The 16,889-nt window shown below is 38.0% G+C and overlaps 1 protein-coding gene across 12 annotated transcripts in view; it reads right to left on the bottom strand.

Moving 5' to 3' along the window:
• Positions 1 to 16,889, bottom strand: part of exoc6b (exocyst complex component 6B) — a 210,895-nt gene that overhangs the window by 112,882 nt on the left and 81,124 nt on the right. For all 12 annotated transcript variants that reach the window (XR_005946780.1, XR_005946781.1, XR_005946782.1 and 9 more), the window contains exon 8: positions 7,072 to 7,140. Coding sequence is in view for 9 of the 12 variants with exons in the window: in XM_041218027.1 (XP_041073961.1) it covers positions 7,072 to 7,140 (69 nt within the window). In the remaining 3 variants the exon portion in view is untranslated. The remainder of the gene's footprint in view (positions 1 to 7,071; positions 7,141 to 16,889) is intronic.

Raw genomic sequence — 16,889 nt, 5'->3', positions numbered from 1 at the left:
CATGAGTCTAAAAGGTTGTTTTCAAAAAAAGAGAGAAAGACTTTTTGTTTTGTTTTTTGTTCTACTGTTTGAATTCATTTAGCCATCCTACGGAATCAGCACACAGCTTAACTAGGACAGGTATTGCTTTAACGGTGCAAGCAGAAAAGGAGAATAAAACACAGAACCTCAAGCTTCTAGAGTTACATATGAAGTCTTTGGTTGCAATTACTGAAATTTAAAAACAAATGTGGCAAGTTGCACTCTTACTGTAATGCTTAGTTTATGCTCCTAGCTCAATGGTCTCAACTGCACAGTTGTGAAAAACACACAGTAAACTATATTGTGTAGTACTGTATTTTAGTTTTTAAAAAAAAATCAAATCTAGTACTATACTTGGTTGAACAAGTCTCTGCAAACCTGGCACTCTTCATTTAACCTTGAGAGCGAAATTGCCAATTCAAATTAAGGGTTTAGTTGAAATTGCATGGATATATACTTGTATGCAAAGAAATTACTTTGTTACAGAAAAATAAGGGGGTACAAATATTCGGAATGGGAACCAATATTCCTGACACCAACTAACCAACAACAATGAGGTAAAATTACCTATGAAGTGGAAGAGTAAGACTGTAACATGCAGCTGTGTACTGAGTAGAAAGGCATTATCTGAAAGCGTTTTAGAAACCATCGTAGGTCAAAATTCAAAATTAGATATTTCTGTAGTAGCAGCAGAGGGTTAACATAATATATAAGCTCCCTTGACTGGGTTGCAGCTGTATACAATTTTTTTTCTGAAGACAGTGCTTGAACTTTGTCCAAAGTTGAAAAGAATGTTTTGAAAAAGCCCCCTCTAGTGAAGAAAAGAAACAGGGCAGGCCTGTATGGACGTGCACGCAAGTGTGTTCAGACTGGGAGCCTCTCCACTGGGACTGGGAGTTCCTTTACTGTGAATCTGAAGCCCAGTATTGGCACTCTTCTGAGAGCTTGTTGCTAAAACAGGCCTTTTGTGAGATCAGCCAGCCCCACTAACAGCAATGGATTGCACTATGTAACACAATTTTTGTGTTACATTGTGTTATTTCCTAACGGCTTATGCCTCAAAAGTATAGAAAATGGCTATTATTCCCCACAAACTTTGCTTTTCTGACCAGGACAGGTAAATTTCAAAATATCACTATTTCCAATGAGAAAACGGGCACTTTTGTGTCTTTTCATTCACATTAAGTCAGAAAAAAACAACATATGAATCCAAATTAACATGTATTTATACTAAAGTAATATAAAAATGACTACAAAAGATTTAGGAGTAGTTTTTCGAGATTTACGATTATACTGTAAATACAGTATAATCGTAACGGTGTTGTCAGAGCATATTATTGTTCTGCTCTGACCTTACAAGAGAGTCTGGCACTTCCTGAAGTGTGGGCCTGCTTCCTGCCAGATACCCTGGCTATCTAAAGTGGGCAGAAGTTAAAAGCAATAACCCTGGGTCAACAGAGTGCCAACAAAACTCAAATACCCAAAACTCCTGGCCTCTGGATAACCTCGGATCCTCATGAGTACGAGTCTGTGGTTGCGAGTGTGTGTGAGACTCTGAGAACTTAATGACCTTACAAGTAGCAGAAGGCACAACCAGAATTATTTTATTTATTTACTTATTATTTTAAATACAATGAGCCGTCATAAATCTTGCACCACTAAAAGAAACAAGCTGCTCCCTGACCTTGGCTTTTCTATTCTATGAACTTTTAAATAACAATTCAGTTTAGTTGAAATACTCAAATACTCAAATGCAGACTGAAATAGCTATTTTATATATGCAGTACTCCCTCACTATAAGGCTCTCGGTTATAACGCTCCTACAGCAGGTCCCACAATTCCCTATACTAGTGATCCATGCAATATTTCTAAAGTAAATACAGTACCGGTGTTGTTCAAACTGTAAACAACTTCTCAGTCTAACTTCCGTTTGTCTCTCCCTTTTGATACAGTATCTGAACTGCAGAACAGCTGCACTGGCACTTTATAACACAGACATCTTATTCAGCATTCGTTTTATAACTAAATAAATATTAGGCCTATTACGTGGTTATATTTCCTAATATATTTACTTTTTTGCTGCAACAGGAGCTGCGGCTTTCTCTGGGGGAGACAAGATGATTCAGCCCCGTTCCTGCAGCCGAACCTGGGACGAGCCTTTTCCCTCTTCCCCTCGCCCAACCTGCTCTCCTTCTCGCACTTCATTTACTTGCATTGATTACATGGTGCTTCATGGATTAATTACAAACATAATTGATTACATGGTGCTTTATGGATGGCTAATTTATGAAAAGTTACATTTTTCCTTCACTATATGTGCATTACTGAGAGAGAGAGTTATTTTGTAGTTTAGTCAGATGTGTGTTGTGTGTCCTGCATTGCCCTCCACCCCCTCCCCTATTTAAAATGCTTGTCTGTTACAACACTCATATTGTGTGTCCCCCGAGACCCGCGTTACACCAAAGGAGCACTGTATTTATACACACACACTAACAAAGTATCCGAGTCTTCGATTTAGAGATTAACGCAGCGGCACTATCAGATCAATTACAAATTGCTTCCAAGGCCAATAATCAAAAGCTAAGCTAGTAACTGACTGCAGATAGCTGGCTCTTTTTTAAAAAAATGCTCCCATCACATGTGGCTATTTACACTTGCAGTACGTGGTCAGTTAGCCTATCATTAATGCAGGCTCACAAAACGAAACCGTGGTGATCAATAATCAATGAATTAACAGATTAATTGGTGCATCTCTGACCTACACCCAAATTATGTGCCAGTCCAAATGTAAAAGAGGGAATAATCAGAATGACAAGCACAAAAGCTAAAAGGCAGATTGAAACATCTCCAAAGCTATGGCAGTGTTAGAGTTCAATGTATTTTTAGAGCTACTGTATTTTTTCTATTGATTTTATATGAAAGTAAATGTGGATTGCTGCTTCTTAGACCCAAAGGGGTACAGTGTCTAGGGTTGGAACAGAGATCAAGTACTGTGATATTATTGAGAATGTCTTGATTATTTATAGTACTGAAAAATAATTTTAAAAAAATATATATATTACCGAGACGTTTTATCAAACAAGGCACGCTGGAGGGTGTGTTAAGCACCATGTAATTTGACTGGGCATCAAAAACGAAATAGTCATCATTAATAAAATGTATTGGGCACCAGGAAATTACTTTAATTCAGTCCTCCCTCTATGGGGAAGATAACAGTGGCATGGATTTATTTGAACCCGTGTACAATATATCCGACATTGAGAAACTAGGCATTAAATATGTATGGGAGCATAACCAGGGCAGTAAAAAGGGTTAAAAAGCCATCATGCAATAAGCAGAATGAGGGGGAGAAAGGACATAGAGAGAGAGAGAGAGAGAGAGAGAGAGAGAGAGAAACAAATGAGGACAGTCTCAATTAATGAGTTGAAAAATGATTAAAAATAAATTGTGATTAAATCATCTACAACTGAAAATGTCATTATAGTCCTAACAGCATGTTCTCTGAGTCCTTAATTTCGTAAAGATCGATTAGCCTCGATCTGACCAAGATCAAAGTCCTGATTGGGACACATCGACCAGCAGCAGGCCTCTCTGTTGCCTCCCTGTGCCCTTCCTGATGAAGTTCAAGGCTGTGCCACCCTGTGCCAGTGGGCTAAAAGCACGATTAACAGGTCCCTCACATCCAGCAGCAGGTCACGACCCTCGCTCAGTACAATGTATGAACTTCTGCCCTAGACAGATAAGCTTGGCACACAATCAGTAAAAAATAAAACAATCCTTTTCATCTTCCAGCGCTTTTCATTTTCCATGACCATGAGCTAAACATGCGGTCACAATTTGAAGTATATAATGACATAGGATCAAAACAAACTTCTTGTATTTCTTTTCCTTTATTTTCCTCCACACAGAGGTAAACAGCTAGCCGCTGACTTGTTGAACTCTCCAATCTAAACAGATGCTATCAGGCTGTAAGCACTGCTGTCATTCCTCTTGTTTTCACACCACTCACACTTTTTGAAGATCAATTGTACTTCTCAGTATCCTGTGATAGGATCCAAATGCAAGTACAATGACTTTTTAAAATGTATTTATTTAATTAAATATAAAAGCTGGAAAATCTAAAAAAAAATGTGTACAGTGAGGAAATTAAATAGATTCCCAGCCTTTGTGTTCTCACCAGCATTGTGATGACAAGGTCAGTGCTGGACTATTGGGGTCAAGCACGTGTCACAAGGACATCCACAGACACATCCAGACAAAGACAGCCAGATGATCAGGTCAGTGCCTGTGTTGCGCAAGGTCTTTGCCAAAGACATAGACCTTCACCTCTGGACTCCTGGTTCAAGAACTCCTTTTCACTTTGTTTCAGTATCTTTGCCGGGACTGTATTAAACTGCTTGCAGTTTTATGTTTTATTATCTGGTTTAAAACATTGGACTGTGTTTAAAAAGGACTACATCTATTTGACTACATAACTTCCCGATCTCTGGTGGCAGCTGAGATCTAGCAGGGGTTGGTGGATACCTAAAAGCAGCAGTGCAGGCAAGCGTAGCGCGACAAATGTGGGGCTTGTCTGTGTCTTGGAAGTGGTCCAAAGCAGTTCCTTATATGTTTATGTACAAAATAAGTTTAGTATAATGTAAAATTCTCGATCCAAGTTAGCGATAGCAGCAGCAATAGTGAGTGTGTGTATTTGAGTTTTTTTTTTAATTTTAATTTTATTTTAAGCCAACACGAACTATGTTGAAGTACATTGTTTTGTTTTTATTGTTGATCTCTTTTACACAAATTAATGTTTAACTGCATAGTTGTGTTTTGTTTTTTTGCATACACTGGTACTTTATATTTTACCACGGATTATCTATTTAATTTATTAATTCAACTTGGTGTTAAAACCTCAGTGTCACAGTCACTCAGCAAATAGTATTGGGAAATTAAATTATCTCTGATAAGATTAATATGTTGAATGCCGTTAATGAGCATTTCTTTAAAGCAGGTCACATTTCAGAAGATCAAAAAGTGATGCCTCTAATTTTGACCTTCTATGCAACTCTGATAGTAACAGTCTATCCTCCCCATGTTCAACCAGCTTTCAAGTTTGTTCTTTTCAAGTAACTGATATTTTAAAATCTCTACAAGCTATTGACTGTAAGAAGCCAGTTAAGTCCTGATGGCCTAGATCCGTTTTTATTTAAAAATGCTGCTGTAGTCATTGCAGACCCTATTAGTTGTATTTATAATCTTTCAATTGAGTCAAATGAACTGCCTAATGCCTGGAGGTCGGCCTATATTACTCCTCTCTTAAAAGCTGGAAATCCATCTCACATGAACAATTACAGACAAATTTCCAATCTGTCAGCTTTAGCAAATTCAACTGAAATGTTACTTGGATGCAAACAACATTTTAAACAACATGCAATCTGGATTCAGGTCAGGTCATAGTACTGTGATGATATGATTTCAAAATGACTAGTTAAAAAAAAATCAACATGTTTATCTTGGTTTATTGGTCTTTCCAAGGTCTTTGATACAGTTGATTACTCAATAAAACATTATTGTGTGCTGGTATTGGTTTGCAAGCAGCTGGACGGTTTCAAAATGACACTAATAGATCACAGATTGTCAAACATGCAAATATGATGTCAAATCCTGTTTGTTAAATAAGGGTGTTCCTCAAGGATCCATTCTCGGACCGTTATTTATCCTATATATTAATAACATTGGTGATAATATTAAACACTGTAAGCACCATCTCTATGCAGATGATACTATTTTATACTCATGCAATCCCTCTCCTTCCTTGGCAATCAATCATTTGCAGGCTGATTTTTATTCCATTCAACACACCTTAATTAATCTAAAGCTTCTTTTAAATTCTAGTAAGACAAGTAAATTCAAAGACAAATGCTATTAAAGAATTACCTTTAGTTACTTTAAACAGCAATGTTATTGAGACAGTTGCTAACTATAAGTATCTGGGTACCTAGTTGGATAGTAATCTCGATTTTAAGGTCCATATTGATAATCTTGCAAAAAAATTTAAATTCATGATAGGTTTCTTTTATAGACTCCGATCTTGTTTTTCTACAGTTACAAAAAAAAGGCTAATTGCTTGTATATTCTTACCACAAATTCATTATGAGGATACAGTCTATAGGTTTGCATCACCCTTACCGCTAAGCAAAATGGATCCTATATATCATGCAGCCTTGAGATATATTACGAACTCAAGGTATAATACTCATTGTTGTGTGCTATGGTTTGGTTTAGATGGACCTCCTTGGTTTTGCGAAGGCTGAAGCACTGGTACATTCTTTTATACAAGGCTAAAGTATTATATAAATTAATACTTTATAGTTGCTTTTTGTAACTACAGTATTACAGCGCAAACATTTTTCAATTTCACGGTTCCTAAAGTGTGTACAGAGGCTGCTAAAGATCACTTACCAATTTTGCTCCTTGGTCTTGGAATAATTTACAATCTAAACTTAAGCTGCAGTCCCGAATAACTTTAGTACAATTTAAGAGTAAGCTGCACGATGATCAGGTTGAGAGCTGTGCTTGTTTCAAGCAGTTGAGTAGACTTGTTACTGCTTGTTACTATTTGATTGTTGACTGTTTCACTGATTGTTGATTGTTTTATTATGATGTGTGTTTTATTTCTTTATCTGTGTTTTTGTACACCTTTTATTGTGTTGCTACTGTCTTTCTTGGCCAGGTTACACTTATAAAAGAGAGTTTAATCTCAATGTGCTTACCTAATAAAAGTTTAAAAAAAAATTATAATAAAATAAACCAAACAGTGGATTAAAAAGAGACCAGCTACATTTTCCTTTTATTTAATTCTTCCCTGTGTTTACCATCTCAGCAAAGTACTTCTGAAAAGACTCCCCAGGGCTGACTGTGGGGAAGTGAGGTACAGGACAGTATTAGTGTTGCACAGGTGTCACTGCACAGCGGCTGATCTATGGACTTCAGTGCAAGGCCTCACTGTTGTATAAATCGAATAACGACACGCAAATCGACAATGACAAACTGACGAGAACTTACCAGTACAGTGTAAATGTGCAAACAACGATATACAGGGGAAAAGTCCACTAGATCCTGGGCACCAAGCACCTGTTGAAGAAACAAAAACCCATCAACATGGAGAAGGAGCTAGACTGGAGACACACCAGCACTAGACAGTGTGCATGAAATGCACTAGTCAAAATCCATTAATCAGAATGGCAGGTGAAAGCTACATGTGGCCTATATAATAAGTTAAGGATTTTTTTTTTATATTTAAAGTATTGGTGTTTTGTGATCCAATCTAAATTAAGACCACATTGAGCTATGTTTCCATCAACAAGACAAACAAATTTCTAGTGAACTTGCAAAATTTAGCACAAAAATATATACAAATCTTATCGTACAAAAACAGGTTTCTATTAAACTGGATTCTAGCAAACACACAGCCGTGCTTAATGACATCATAAGGTTTTTAGTTTTTTTTTTTTTCACTTGCTTGACTAGTGTATAAACTCTAGCAAATAACTAAGCATTCTGGTTACATAATGTGCTGCTGGACTGAAAATGGACCAAGGAGGAACGATGTGTTTCAAGAAATAAGTGAAACACACACACACACACACACACACACACACACACTACAGCATCCAAATTAAAAAGATTTACCATTATACAACTTTTCATATTTATTTTTTATGCTGTACTGTTTCCCTCATATCTAATGTCAGTAACCGTTATAATAATAAATAATAATAATAATATTAATAGTAAGATAGTAAAACAGACAGAACACCAGTCCAGTTCCAGATACCCTCCATTGACAGCTGCACTGAAACCTAAAAGATGATATTTCAATCCTGCTTGGGAAAATGAATATTTAGTTTTTCAACAGTCCAGGGGTGGAATTAAAATATACAGTGGCCAGAGATCATGCCAAGAAATGGTGTAAGAAGATGAAGAAAATATTAAACATGTCTACAGCAGAAAATATGTTTGTACGAGAAGTGAAAGACTGAGGGTCAGATGTATGTCGGCATTTGTAAACTTGGAACAAAAACACGCATAAAATGACCTATCTTGCCTATTGGCAAAAACTGGTATGATTTACAACAGGTAGCGTCTTTAAAGAAATCGCCACAAAAATTGACTCCAATTTGTCTGCCTTCCAAAGTCTGCACTGTAATGCATAAACTGTTGCCAGAAACAGTGAGAAATTTGGCGACTACCTTATCAGCTAAATCCTGAAATCAGCGGTAGATCTACCCTGTGTGTGCAGAATGTGTGATGAAAGCAATGGCCTAAGTGACACGAGTCAACTTGTTACTTACCATCATTTTTTAACCAAACACAAATATCTCGAAACTGTAATGCAGAAAATATAAATGCAGCCATATTCAGTTGTTTGGAAAATTAACAAAATAATGATCCAGTACAGAAAGTTGCGTAGTTTAAATTAGACAGTCGTCAGTAATGCTATCACAGCACGATGAGGTATGTTTATTTTACATTATAATTGAATGTATGCAATAATAATGAACATGCTATATGATCGTGACCTAGTGAGGGCAGTATATTGTAGTGTCTGTCATGTAACATGACTGTGCCAAGCCCTGCATATGATATGTGTTATTTAAGCTGAATTACTTTAATTGCTCAGTCTGGTGCTCCAACAATTCTTTTTTTAATCTTACATAAAAACATAGGTGATTCAATAATTATTATTTTTGATAGTTATGGACAGCAATTACACCTGTTGTCAAAAGTTTTCCAGCACCCTACAGACAGTCGATTCGATTATCAATAATAATTGTTAGTAATTAATAATTACAATTTTATAATCTTTTGTTTCTGGTTGCCATTCTTTCTTGTATTACGTTTCACGTAACAATATTAAATTAAACATAGTACAGGAAATAGTCATTTGAAACATTTTTGTTTATTATTAAGTCACCTTAATTTAAATCAACTCCACGAACCTTTGCTTCGGTTTCGAGGGTGATTGATCTGACATGGACTGATCCTATATTTATATAATTTAACATCCGCTGCTTTTCTCTTGCAGAACGAAATGTCATTAATACGGTGATTGATAAATGTGTAAAGAAAATTAAAAATAGTTTGTACTTATTTACTTACCGTATTTAAACACTCGCTCACTTTCTTTCTCTGACAAGTATTTATAACGAAGAGTTCTGATATGCTACACTCCCTGTATGTTTTTGTTTGTGACACTGTTTTGTATGCATTATGGGATCTTTACAGGAGGGCGGGTCTCGAGGTTCCCCTGACTACAGATACCAAAGTGAGAGTGGTTGCCTGATTACGAAGTGGCTGACATGTGGAAGTAACTTTTACGATGAGTGACAATAAAGGAGTGAAGTTTCACAGTACAATAATTGTACAGTTTATTAATCGTTTGAAGTCGGTTTCTGTATTTAATAAATTGGAAATTAACCGTATTTTCGATTAATCGCTCATCACTAGAATTAACCAATGTTGCTTCACAAAGTCCAATATAACTTGCTGAATAATGTTATGGTAACATATTGAATTACACACTGCTTTGTAGTTCTCCATATACACAATGAAAAACTGACAAATTGAAAAACGTGACTTTTTGAAATCTAACATGAAATACTGTTATATAATTGTATTATATAATACTGCGATATAATTTTGTAGTTTCTTTGATTAAATGGTGTTAAATAAAAGATCTATATTATGTTCATCATGTTTTTTTTTTTTTTTTAAATGTCGTCTCAATTCTAAAATTCTATGCAAAACTTTTGGCCATAGCTGTAGATTTGACTGACATATGATAAGTGTCATTAAGTTTTAATTACTTGCCCAGTCCCAGCAGAGATGTGCTGCATTGACCACATAAATGCCACCATGACTGAAAGAAAGTGTGCACTAGCTCATAAAATTCACTCAAAGTATTTCCAGTGCATTTGTGTGCATCACTTATCACATAGGATATATTTTTAACCTCCCCTATTGAACAGTTTTTTTTTTTTGTTCACCCGCATGTATTTAACTGAATTTCGCCTGTTACCACTGCAGTCGCCTCATTCTCTTCCACACCGTTTGCTAGGCTTTCTTGAGATCCGTCGCACCTGACAACGTGCTACTATTACCTTGCTTATATACACACACAATCTAATCCTATCCAAAACACCTGCTTGAGGAATCGATAATACCCTCCATATATTCTGAATGGAAAACAGTTGAGGGCTGTAATAAGGGTTGGAGTTCAATCAGGCTCAAGTGCACACAGGTTCAAGAGGAACAGAATCCTCTGAACCCCACTGACTTTCGCATCAGATTCAAAACACTTCATTACAAAAGGATCGACTCCATGTGTGTGTGCACGTACTATAGTAAAGATTTCAAAATATGGAAAGCTTTCAGGCCATCTTCTATTCAGCCTGAGAGTGCCTGACACTAGACTCGTACAGTGGACACACTGTGCTTCTTCCTGGTAACATATGGGTGCACATGCTGTACTCTATGTGAGAAAGCCAGTGGGCTCAAATTTATAATTTCTCAGTCTTGCCAGATGTGCACAACTTATAAAGATACCTATTATCATTGATGTCAATACCAATGGTTTATTTTCTTTTTTCAGTGGTGTGTTTGATTTTTATTCTGCTAGCAAAAAAACAGCTACGAGGTTGCCAATAAGGACGTCAGGTTTAATCCACACCACAGGCCTCATTCTACAAAGAAAATGACCCCGCTGTGTGCAACTCTGGGCAACACTCGTGGGGTTTGCTCTTGTAAACTGCCCTCCCTACCCCTCGGGGTCACAGACAGGAGCAGCTTTGTTTTAGCGAGAGTGCTACAGGGACATGTGTTGCAATAGTAGGAAATGAGTAAGACATTGAAATAGGAAAAGCAAGATCTAGTGGAGGAAGCAGAGAACAAACTGTGACTCCCTTAGGGAGCTTCTGCAGCCAGCTTAGAATGCAACAACAGCAACAGGGGAACATGGGCAGGATTAGCTGGACCCTTGGTACCTCCAAGCTATAGCTAACAAAATAATCAAACCATTCTTCCTTTAAAGCAAGCTAGCACACTGATTACCAGAGTTCTCATTAAAAAAGAAGAAACATAAAAAGAGAGAGAGAGAGAGAGAGAGAGAAAGAGGAGAGAGGAGAGAGAGATCAACAGGCTGCATTTCGACAGTCCTTGCTGTCTTCAAACAAATTCAAAACCTCAAATGGGACCCTTAAGAGCCATAGTGTGAAACTCAATGAGCTGTTCTTAGTAATTATGCACAATATGTTTCCTACCCCATTTTTCAAATCTAAATACATATTTCAACATGACTTGCTTTTCTTTCAAACCCAAAACTTGCTTCCAGTGCATTAAAGGTGAGATTGATGGATATGGTAATTCGGAAATTAAGTAGAGATATACTTAGGACAGAGACACTACTTCACACAGAGAGTGCTGAGGGTATGGAGGGCTAACTAGTTATGTTGTTGATGCTGAATCACTCGGATCCTTTAAGACTCAAATGAACAAAATTTTGTGACCAATCAGCGACTAGGAACTAGACAAGTATTGATGGGATGAATGGGCTCCTCTGGTACGTGAATTTTATTATGTTCTAAGTGGCAGTGACTAGGACTAGAACGGGCTACCTCACATTCACAATGCAGACCAGTGAGACTAAAGGAATCACATCAGAGTAAAGGACTGTATCAGTGAAGGAGTAATTCAAAGTATGCTAAAAATTCAATGCAACACTGAAAGGGTACTCCCCTGCCCTGTGCATGTTTTGTATTATTTTGTATTATTATTTAAAATGCAGGGTGAACAAAAAGCTGTCAAACATCAATGTTATTGTTATGTATCTTAAAATACCTTGTGAAAATGCATGACTGTTGGCTAGTAATTACTGAATTAGCTGACAGTCACGCATCTTTAGTAAACCCATGCAAAATGTGACCAAGGGGTTAACAAGATAATTGATAACTTCATCCCTCTGTCACCACTACAAGAACCTGCTACTCGTGCTGGCTTTAAACCAGCACGATTAATGTGTGTTGCTTCTGTTTTGTTTGTCTGTTTATTTTGTGTTGTAAAAGTGTTGTGTTTACACCTTTTCTTTGATTTAATAAAAGCTGAGCGCTGTTGCGTCTCAGTTTCGCCCCTCAGTTGCCTGTGTATTGTATTCATTTCCTGGACTGACGTCACCTGCAAAGCCATCCTATTCACAAGCACACAAACATTTCAAATGCTATGCAACAATCGGACAGCTGCAGCCTTCATTTAAGCTACTCTGTCGGTGAAAAAAAGTCTGGAAACGTCCCGTACAACAAGTTGCCTGGTGTTCCGACGGCTTAAAAGAGGAAACTTAAAACAACAATAATTTTGATCAACACCAACACAACGTGCTGTAGTTGGTACCGTAGCATGCAGACTAGCAGTACATCAAGCAAAGTAGCATACTAGCACAAGCTGCCTGGTCAGTGCCTGCATGTGGAGGACCTCAAGAATATCAGCAGTGTCTAGTAACCAAAACCTTTAAAACCTTGTGTATTTGACAAAATGTAGGTGTGCCTTTTCACTTAAAATCCCCTATGTGTTTGTTCTGTTGTCTTTAAACTTCCTGTGACCCCACAAGAGCAGGGATGAGCTCTAAAACCACATCCATACCCCACATGTGGGTTTATGTTTGGTTGCCAGTAAGCAATTAAGAAAAAAAAAATAAAAATAACCTCAAGTGACGAGTGACAGTTCCAAAGAATAAAATGAAAGCCAAGGAAGAAAAACAAAAACAACAACATTGTTTTTGATGTGTTTGAGTTTTACATGCATGTTTTGTTTTTTATGATCACTTGGTTTCAGATAGGTGGATATCACTGCCTGCTTTCTGAATTCCTGGACAGCTCAAACAAAGCCTTGAAGCCTTTTTGTTTATATTAGATTTTTTTTTGTGTGTGTGTTTTTCAAAAAACTCAATAACAGCTTGTTTACCATGCAAGAAAAAATGACAAGGTCATATCAAGGCAATGCCAACGGCCCTGTTCAAACCCATGAACTCTGGAGAACTGCTTGCTGCTCGCACACCCTGTCATGCTTGTTGGCTTTTGCACATAACCAGCTGGCTCATCCGTTCTGCCATATACATCTCAAGAAGAACCCCAAGATTCCACTTGCAGAAGAACACAACAAAACAAAGTAACAATCCCTGGCTCGTGGCACAATAACAAAATAAGAAAAATTTCAGGCATGTGAAAGCCCAACCAGCCACTAACAATAGCAGAAGCTGGTTAGATATTTTTTTGTTTGTTTGTTGCCTTGACGAACAGCTTAAATGACAGCTCACAGTGTTTGAAGGAGGGGGAAAAAAAGCAAAATATGATAAACAGTTCACGTTTACAAGCATCTTGGGCACAGCAAGACGTGCTCTGGGGCCAGCGTTCAGACATAGTGCTTACATCAATCAGGGGGCGTGTTCGAAGTCCGAAAGGGGTGGTACGTGGTCTGGACTCCGATATGAGGGGAGTGAGAGGAAATGTCCCATTACTTTGTTTTGAAAATTGCATGGGAACTAAAAATCAGCAGGGCTTGGTTGGGATGTGACCCTGTCAAATAACTCTGAGATAAGGGCCCAGACTTCTCGTATTGTCAGGCTTTGGGGGTTTTTGACACCACTGTTTGTATATTTATTTACAAATGAGTTTTTTTCATGCTCAAGGGTGGGCATTACGCAATGAGAGAATAAACTTCACTCAGCATCGTGGAATATAAACTGCTGTTTGCTTCAGATAAAAATATACAGTGCCTATAGAAAGTCTACACACCCTTGAACATCTTTCACATTTTGTTGTATCAGTGTCTCAGAGTTTCACGCATTTAAATGAGAATTTTTTTTCCACTTATCTACACACCATACTCCACACTGTTAATGGGGAAAAGGTTTTATTGAGAAAAAAATTATATATTAAAAATACAAAACTGAAAGATCGAGTTAATACTTGGTTGAAGCACCTTTGGCAGCAATTACAGCTGTGAGTCTGTTGGGATAGGTCTCTACTAACTTTGCACACCTAGATTTCACAATATTTGACAATTCTTCTTTACAAAACTGTTCAAGCTCTGTCAAGTTCCCTTGGGAGCGTTGATGGACAGCAATCTTCAAGTCATGCCACACATTTTCAATTGGATTTTAGTCGGCTCTGACTGGACCACTCAAGGACATTTATCTTTTTGTTCCTTAGCCACACCAGCGTAGCTTTGGCTGTGTGCTTTGGGTCCTTATCATGTTGAAAGGTGAACTTCCATCACAGTTTCAGCTTTCTTGCAGAGGGGAGCAGGTTTTCCTCAAGGACTTCTCTGTACTTTGCTCCATTCATTTTCCCTTCTATCCTGACAAGTGCCCCAGTCCCTGTCGATGAGAAACATCCCCATAACATGATGCTGCCACCATCATTTGCATTTAAGCCAAGAAGTTTTATTTTAGTTTCGTCAGACCACAAAACTTTTTGCCACATGGATACAGAATCTCCCGACTGTTTTTTTGCATACTTCAGAATGGAATTCAAGGTGGGCTTTCTTAAGTAATGTATTCCTTCTTGCCACCCTACCATACAGGCGATCTGTGGAGTGCCTAAGATATTGTTGTCACATGCACACTTTGACCAGTCTTGGCCATAAAAGCCTGTAGCTCTTGCAAAGTTGCCATTGGCCTCTTGGTAGCCTCTCTGATCAGTCTCCTTCTTGTTCGGTCATCCAGTTGGGGGAGACGGCCTAATCTAGGCAGGGTCTTGGTGGTGCCATACACCTTCCACTTCTTAATAATCGTCTTGACTGTGCTCCAAGGGATATTCAAGGCCTGATATTTTTTTTTATACCCATCCCCTTTGTCCCGGAGTTCTTTTGAAAGTGTCTTGGTGCTCAATTTTGAGTCTGCTTTGAAGCAGGGGGAACCTACAGGAACTGCTGAATTTATCCTGGAATCATGTGAAGCACTACAATTTAACACAGGTGGAGGCCACTTAACTTGGTGTGTGATTTTGAAGGCGACTGGTTACACCCAAGCTAATTTAGGATTGCCATTACAAAGGGGGTGGACACTTACCTAACCAAAGCTATTTCAGTTTTTATTTTTAATTAATTTTCTACAAATTTCTAGAATATTTTTTTCACTTGGAAGTTGTGGGGTAGGATGTGTAGATAAATGAAAAAAAACTACTTTAATGCATTTTAAATTCCAGGTTATAAGGCAAGAAAAGGTGAAAATTTTGAAAGGGGGTGTAGACTTTTTATAGGCACTGTATAGACTGGATAGTTTTAAAATAACAATTTGATGTTGTGGGTTTGTAAAAAAAAAACAAAACAAGCTTTAACAAAGAATGTAATTAAGCATCGTAAACGTGCCTGTTTTACCGTGGCACAGCAGCAACATAAACAATCTGTTACAGTGGCAGTTCAAAAGGTTAAAAGAGCAAGATGGAAAACCACTACATAAAGTTATTCAATGCAGAACAGCAAGGGGACTACAATGGCCTATGCTTCATGCAAATTCAGCAGCTGTTGAAGGGCAGACATAGGTGTCAATATCTGAAAGCGTGCTGTATCTACCATCACACACTAGAACTGCACAAACAGATTACTCGATTATTCAGACTGACCTCTCCACATGCAAGGGTCAATGGCCCTGACTGGACTAATTTCCCATTCCAAGTGAAGAAACAACTGCTTGGATTTGAGTGAATTATTTTTCTTCAAGAAAAGCATAAACTATCACAAACCCAAGCAGCTGTTTCTTCACTTGTTTCACTTGGAATGGGAAATTAGCCCAATCAGGACCATCAATGCCAATGACCCTCACCTGATTGTCAGCACCTGATGTCTGCAGAGAACTCAATACAAATAATCAAATAATCTGTTCATGCAGCACTATCACACAGGACTGCAATACTGCAGTTTTCAGTGTCACCGACGAATTTAACAGTGTTTATATACATAAGTGTTCAGAATTATTGGGACACCACTGATGGTCTGTGGTGACCATTTCACGCAACTTAGACTACTTGCTTAATAAACATCTTGGTATGCCAGAATACATGCCAATTACTTTATTTAACAAACCATCTCACAATAGCAACGGTGCCATTTTCTAAGAACGACGAACAACTAAGAGTGGGTTGTTTGTTGCCCTTTTAACACCTATCACATTAAACCTTGTGGTATTGCTGAATAGATAACATTCTCTTCTACAGCAATAGTCAACAGATTTGAGTAAGCAACAGCTTCATCAAGGGAAGTGGCACCCAAAATATTACCCATTTACTACCAATTCAGAATGACCGGGAGAAGTGTCTGTTGTGGTTAAACGGTTAAAAACATTTTACCAGGAATGTCTGGTGCCATGTTGTGGCAGAGTGAAAGCCCTGCTGCTGCACAGATGTGGGGAATATTGGTTGACAGGGAGGGGGTTAAATTCCTCCCTGCAAAAACACATGGGAATGTGGTTGGAGCCATAAAATGAATAAATGATTAATTAGGCTCCAGCCACAGATGTACAAGAAGGGTGATCGGAGGAGTTAGTATGGAATTAGTGGTGAGAGTTAATGTCGGTGTTCATGGTGAAGGTATACGTGCTGTATAAATGTATATAGGCACTTATTGTTGGTGTGTAGGGGACTTTATTAAGCCATGTTTATCGCATTTTGTGTTTTGTTATTATTTTATTACTGAAGTGTGCAAAAGCGCTTCAAACCTGCAAGTTCTGTCTCTGAGTCTCTCTTCTTGGCAGTAACAGCCCTGCCAGTGATACTAAGAGGCGCCGCAAGGACTGCACAAGTGGGGGGGCCAGCCAAACCAAAAATTTCTGAAGG

This window comes from Polyodon spathula, chromosome 2, assembly GCF_017654505.1.
Source record: "Polyodon spathula isolate WHYD16114869_AA chromosome 2, ASM1765450v1, whole genome shotgun sequence".
Lineage (NCBI taxonomy): Eukaryota > Metazoa > Chordata > Actinopteri > Acipenseriformes > Polyodontidae > Polyodon > Polyodon spathula.
The sequence above is the reverse complement of the archived record's forward strand: the minus strand, read 5'-3'. Positions and strand labels throughout refer to the sequence as shown.